Source organism: Podarcis liolepis (assembly GCF_965112155.1).
Source record: "Podarcis liolepis genome assembly, chromosome: 1".
NCBI lineage: Eukaryota > Metazoa > Chordata > Lepidosauria > Squamata > Lacertidae > Podarcis > Podarcis liolepis.
The window spans coordinates 22,641,049-22,647,961 of record NC_139554.1 but is presented as its reverse complement, the minus strand read 5'-3'; the positions used below and the strand labels follow the sequence as shown (position 1 = coordinate 22,647,961).

Here is a 6,913-nt window from a genome sequence, read left to right as displayed (position 1 = left end):
GTGATCCAAACTTGCACGCAACTAGTTTCATGCATACAAAGGAACCATGTGATTGCACTTCTTGAACAGCAGCCCCTGCCATTCATGTCATATGTCCAAACCTCTTCTGAAAGTGGGAGAGAAGAGCTGGCTGTGCCATTAAGCTTCAGCTGCCCTCCTGGATGTTGCTGAGAGGGAAAACAGAACCAGACCAGAGTGTGGTGATGCAGTCCCCCTGAAATGCCACCAGAGTGCTGGAGCCACTCTCTGATTGTTAACCAAGTCAGCCACAGAAGGGGGAGGAAAAACATTTCAGGGGGGAGAACAAAAGGAGCAGCTTTTGAGGGAGTTAGGGCTTGATTTAAGGGGGAGATAGGGAGTAGGATGGGATTTGACTGAGGGAGAACTGGTTCTGAGTTGTTAAATATCCACACTGAGGAAACTATCCATAGCAAGAGGACAGAGCCCCAAAGCTTGGATAGGGGGACCGTGTTGAGGGCCTTGGAAAGGTAGGATGCAGGTGGCGCTGTGGTCTAAACTACTGAGCCTCTTGGGCTTGCCGATCAGAAGGTCGGTGGTTTGAATCCGATCAAAGGTGGTGAACTCCCGTTGCTCTGTCCTAGCTTCTGCCAACCTAGCAGTTGGAAAGCACACCAGTGCAAGTAGATAAATAGGTACCGCTGCGGCGGGAAGGTAAATGGCGTTTCCATGCGCTCTGGCATTGCATACACCAGAAGCGGTTGAGCCATGCTGGCCACATGACCTGGAAAGCTATCTGTGGACAAATGCTGGTTCCCTTGGCCTGAAGCAAGATGAGCACCACACCCCATAGTCACCTTTAACTGGACTTAACCATCCAGGGGTCCTTTACCTTTTACCTCTGGGAAAGGTATACAGACAGGAGTGTTCTAGGAGGATTGTGACTGAACTGGGAGAGGTTGGACCTGTGGGTTTACAGGCTACCTGGGTCTCAGTATAGCCAGGAGGGGAGAGTTCTTCTAGGTACAGAAGACTCCTGAATCAGTAACAAGGGGTGAGGTGATGCCCTGGGTCTGTTATACCATTTGGAATACCTCAGATGTGGGATTGCTTAAAGAGTGTGTAACTGAGGGAAAGTGCCCCTCACTCGTGAACCAAGCTATTAATCGGTGAAGGAAGCTGTATGGTCTTTAAAGTATTTAACTGTATTTAACTAAGTAACAGAAACTGAAGTATAACAACTGATTTTGAGTAAAGAGAGGTAAAGAGAAGCTGTGACTGTAACACTGTGTTTAAGCCTGAGTCATCTTATAGTTAGTTAAAGTAAATAAGTTAACTTCTACCTGAAAGACCGCATTTCCTGACCCACTTTGTTTCATAATCCCCCCTTTTTTTGTTTAATAAGCTTTTCCTGTTTGTTTGAACATTTTCTGCCTGAGACTATAATCATTTAAGTTTTCTCTCACACAAGCCCCCCACTAGACATCCCATGGTAAATTTGTAAAACCTCATGTTCACTGGTGCACATTGAGGTGTGTGCACTACAGTGGTACCTCGGGTTACATACGCTTCAGGTTACAGACTCCACTAACCCAGAAATATTACCTTGGGTTAAGAACTTTGCTTCAGGATGAGAACAGAAATCGTGCGGCGGCGGCACAGTGGCAGCAGGAGGCCCCATTAGCTAAAGTGGTGCTTCAGGTTAAGAACAGTTTCAAGTTAAGATCAGACCTCCAGAACGAATTAAGTTCTTAACCCGAGGTACCACTGTATATTGAATAGGGGGCAGTTAGCGGGGTGAGTCCGCCGCATTATTAATCTGCTACAATTGCCTCCTGGATGTCCCCTTAATGCTCTTGAAGACATCTACATTAGTTCTTTACATCCAGGCCCTCGTGTATTCAGAGCAGGACAGGGCTTTTCTTGCCACAGAATTCAAATTCTGTTTGTGTGTGTGTGCTGCTCAGTGTCTCATACTCAGGCTGCGGAGGTGGGAGAAATTTGGCTCAGTCCACATTTTAAATCAAGCATACCCAATTTCCACTTCCCCAAACCATACACAAACTGAAACCCAGATATCCTTTGAAATTCACACTTCTTCAAATTTTGTGATGCCCTTTGCCAGTCAAATAACATATACAAAAATGTGTGTATTGGGGGAAAGGGTGTGTAAAAATGCAAGGGCAATGCGTTGGAGGCGAGTCAGGTGGCATTGCAATGTAGCCACAGAGATGCCAGCGGTGGGGCAATTGTCTGGAGAACTGTTCCCCTCCCCCCAAAAAAGTGTTGCTTTCTCCCTAAAAAAAGGCTGAATAAATTTGGCTTCCCCCTAAAAAAAGCACAACAACTTAGGGTTGCCTGTCAAAAAAAGTGGGAGTTCCTGCACCTTTTTTCCCTAGAAAATACGGTAAGCACTGGGCTCAGACTGTCTGTAATCCCATGGATGATCTTGAGGCTGCATTCCATTGAGGGGTCAAACTCTGCAATCAGATCATTTGTGTGTTTTTATGATTTGGAAGAGTTGAGAAAATTTCTGCAGGTTCCAGCTTGCTGGTTCATGCTCGCCATCCTCACCCCCATGTTCCCATTCTGAGTTTGATCCAGCCATTTCCTCCAGCTCTTCAGCAGTCAGTAACTGTTGGTCCTCAACTGGCGATTCCATTTCTTCCTGGATGAGCTCAACAAAGCCATCACTGCACTCTAATGAAGACTGCTGGCCATTTTTTCCTGCTCTCCTACCCCCTTTCCCCCCATACGTGCCATTTTCCTGCCATTTTCTCCCCCCCACCCCCAGTGCATGCCATTTTTGCATCTTCTTTTCCCCTTGGTTGTGAGTTACCTGCACAGTGGTACCTTGGGTTACAGATGCTCCAGGTTACAGACTCCACTAACCCAGAAATAGTACCTCGGGTTAAGAACTTTGCTTCAGGATGAGAACAGAAATTGTGCGGCGGCAGTGCAGCGGCAGTGGGAGGCCCCATTAGCTAAAGTCGTACCTCAGGTTAAGAACAGTTTCAGGTTAAGAACGGACCTCCGGAAAGAATTAAGTTCTTAACCCGAGGTACCACTGTTGGGAAACTGTGTACATGCAGCTACTCACACAGAGTCAGTTAAGGTTTGGCAGACAGCCAGAAGGCAATCTGAAGGAGTAAGTCTGCCTGGTGATAACAGAGACATGGAGACCACTCCCTGATTGGTCAAGCTCTCTCAAGGGAGTGATAATTAATGGCCTACTAACTGGAATGCATAAGTTCGGAGTTCAGAGTTCTGTGTGTCAGTGTAGGAGTTGTGAGTCGTATCAGAGAGAGCTAGCAAAAGATCCGTGTTCTGTTCCTGTAAATAGTCCACTGTATATAATAAACACCTAACTACAAGTTCCTGGTTCCTGCTTCGTCTATCCTGTCTGCAGCCAAGTCGCCAATTGCTTCCTTGGATTCTGCGTGTACTCTGCTAGGTCTGGCTAAGGTCCTGCAACTAGTCAGAAAGTTGCAAAACACCAAATAGGTTTTGCCAATAACCACTGTATTCAGTGTGTCAGGTAAGAGTAGCAGAAGTCAGGCATATGCGCACACACACTAGCTAACAACTACAATTGCTGAGGCAGTCCATTGCACCAAGATCCAGCTCCATGTCCTGCTGAATGTGAAGGACTTCAGATAACAGAAAGTAAAGGTGGTCTGGGGGGGGGGGCTACATCAATCAGGCGCCCTCCAGATATTGTTGGACTCCAATTAACATTAACCTCAGCCAAGGTGGCCAGTGGTGAGGGATGATGGGCATTGTAGTCCAACAATGTCTAAAGGGTGCTAGGTTGAGGAAGGCTGTTTTTAAACCATAACTGAATGTTGATGCCGAAGTTGAAATAGCAGAAGGCTTGACACAGCTGGATGGAGAAATCATAAATGGCTGGTTGGTTGGTAGGTTGAGGGAGCGAGGTCAATAGCATTGGGGAAGCAACCTATGGCAATCTTAATCTGATGCTGCTACAGGTTTCTGTTTGGCTAATGTGATATAATAATAATAATAATAATAATAATAATAATAATAATAATGGCCTTAATTGTATCTGGGTTACAATAGTCACTATTTCGTGTTTGTTTCAGCTGCATAATTATTGTCTAGCTTCCTACCAAGGATATGAAAAGTAAAGCAATACAAAACTCAATCTCAGATGATGAACTAAAATGCAAAATTTGGTGTGAGTGCATAAATCTGCAAATTAATATGCAATATGTATAAATGGAAACTTTATTCTCTTCACAATCAATCAAATGTTCAAAGTGTCATCATTTGAAGCGTGCCAGGATATAATTGTACCAGAATCTCAGCTGGTATGACCAGCCAATTGCGATAAAAGCCAAGTGGGATATTTACAACTGAAGAAGAACCTTTTGGGGTTGAAATGTGTTTGGTTCGCAATAATATTAATAGTCACGTGACCCCAGGCTTTTTGAAGAGCTATTTACATTCTAGTTTAAAGATAAGGAACCCTCAGGAGAGAGAGATATTCAGTGGCCTTCAGGTTCCCCACCCACAGATAACACAGGGAGAGCAGAAAAGACCTGGCCACAGTCTTCTCTGATGCGACGTATCTTTCTTTCTAAAGGATTTCAAAGCATTGCCACTATTTAATCTATATGTGTAAATTAGCATATGTAAGCATTCTGCAAATCTATCATGGACTCATAGAATTGTAGAGTTGGAAGGGACCATGCGGATCATCTAGTCCAACCCCCTGAAATGCAGGATTTTTGCGCAAACCCACCACCTTGAGATTAAGAGCCTCATGCTCCACCAACTGAGCTCTTCTACTTACCCTCTTTCCCCCCCCTGGCCATGCATAAGCCATGTACCCTACCACAGATAGAGAGCAGGTGTGCTCTGTGATTTTTAACTGGCAACAAGTATATATATTAGGGCACTAATTCATGGAGTAGCAAGCCCAGAAGGACCTATTACTGCAGCGTTGTCAGAAAGTTGCGCCTCTCCCTGGCTTCTCGGGCCTCCATTCTCGCACGTCCTATGTAAACAGCGCGAAGGTTTCCAGACTCCATCTGGTTCCAGTTACTCACTCAAAACACAAATACACATGCCTCAGGAATTTGCAGATGGACACCACTGTACTGCGGCATGAAATGCTTCGCAGAGTTCACGGCCCTCTTTGCCCCCGCCTCTCCTCCAGATGTACCTGCGGGGCTGAGGAAAACTGCGTCCCTCAGAGGCGAGCCAGGTACGCAGCCGGCGGTGAGGCGCGAGAGCGCAGGCCCGGCTTCCTAACTCTCTGAGCTAAAGTTCATGACTAAAAATGGGTTTGTAGGGCGGTGAGGGGGGTGGGAAGGAAGAAGGAGAAGAAATAAAACACCCTTGACCACCAAGGACAGCCTCTTCCTGAGAGCCCCTGTTCACACAAATACAGGAAGTAGAAAAGTAGCTCAAAGCAGAAACACCACTTGGAAAGGGATTCTCATTTCGGAGCCGCCAGTGTTTTGGAACTACTGTGGTGAAAGCTCGGCTATCCTTCGCGTTGAATCCACCATCATTTGCACATATATATATATATTAGTTTTTTATTTTATTTGCCGGGCCGGTGTGGGAGAGAAGGAGAAGGGCGTGGACGCTTTTTTTGTGAGGAAATGCCAAGGTATAACTTTCTTCACAAGGGAGACCTCAAACGGTTCTGAAGCGAGAAGCGCCTCCGCGCGCTTTGCTGAGAGGATGACAACATCGCTGGGAAACCGGGCAGCTGGGTGAGTCCTGAAACTTTTAGCGGCGGTACTTTTTCCCTCCTGAAGTAAAACAGCCGCTCTCTTTCCACTCTCCCTCTTTGAGAAGAAACTCCTTCCCACCCTTAAATCCGCTTGCAGGCTGCACGGGAAGCTATCAGCTGTGCCGCCACAATCACGATAATTCACAGCCTTTTTCCTTGGGTGAATGCTAATAATTGCCTCTTTGAAACAACAGGAGCTTTTCTTTTCTTTTTGCACGGGGTGCTGTGGGGGGAGAAGGAAATGAAAATACTCTGAGGAGGAGAGGGGAGGGGGGAACGAGCTGTTTCCATGCTGCCTGTCGTGCGTATCTGGAAACATGGCAAATCTTTTCCATAAATCCTGAGGGGCAACAGGCTTCGATTTTCCCCCCAGCTGTGTCACACAGATGTGGATGAAAAGGGGGGAGCTTTCTTTTTTCTTTTTGGCTTGCTCTGCTGCTGTCCCTTTATCAGCATCTCAGAACATGCAGATTAAAACAGGTGATGTTTTATCCATCATGTCAGCTCCATGGTAATAATAATAATAATAATAATAATAATAATAAGCTCAGGGTGGCTAACACCAGTAAAATTACAATAAAAACATAATAGAAAAAAACCACAATTTAAAATACAGGTTAAAATGCAATTTAAAATGCAGCCTCATTTTAAAAGTAACCCATAAATCAAAACCGTAAGGGGAGGGAAACAGAAGGGTCAGACTGAGTCCAAACCAAAGGCCAGGCGGAACAGCTCTGTCTTGCAGGCCCTGCGGAAAGATGTCAAGTCCCGCAAGATAAGCTTCACCTGTTTCTGCATGCCAGGCTGCCAGACATTTTGCTGCCTGAGAGGGACAATATGGTGCCGCCTTCTATTCTATGTGCAAAGCCTGACTGGGCTGGCGATCGAACCTTCCTTCTACATTGGCAACAGGACAGCATCTTTTTCTGTACCTGTAGGAGGAGGGCCTATAGGGGCAAGCACCCCAAAACAAGGAGCTTACTACACCCCCCCACTTGCCCACCCACATTTCCGAACTCCTGTCATTAACACATGCTGTTATTTTTTCTCTCTCACTCACCTATAAATATACTTTGCCCCTTCTGTGCCCGCCCTGAATTTATTCCCCTGGTGCTGCCACTGCCAGGGTAGACCACACAACATACAACACACATCAACACCTCACGACTCCTATCCACCCTTCAGCAT

The 6,913-nt window shown here is 46.0% G+C and overlaps 1 protein-coding gene across 2 annotated transcripts in view; it reads left to right on the top strand.

Moving 5' to 3' along the window:
• The first annotated feature begins 4,794 nt into the window (after positions 1-4,794).
• RIN3 (Ras and Rab interactor 3) overlaps positions 4,795-6,913 on the top strand; it is a 70,731-nt gene continuing 68,612 nt past the window's right edge. Inside the window, exon 1 of one of the 2 annotated variants that reach the window (XM_083501503.1) lies at positions 4,795-5,188. In XM_083501503.1, the coding sequence (XP_083357629.1) occupies positions 5,067-5,188 (122 nt within the window). In that variant the 5' untranslated portion in view covers positions 4,795-5,066. Of the gene's footprint in view, positions 5,189-5,307; positions 5,706-6,913 lie in introns of those variants that run through there. The other variant, XM_083501504.1, reaches the window with a different exon arrangement.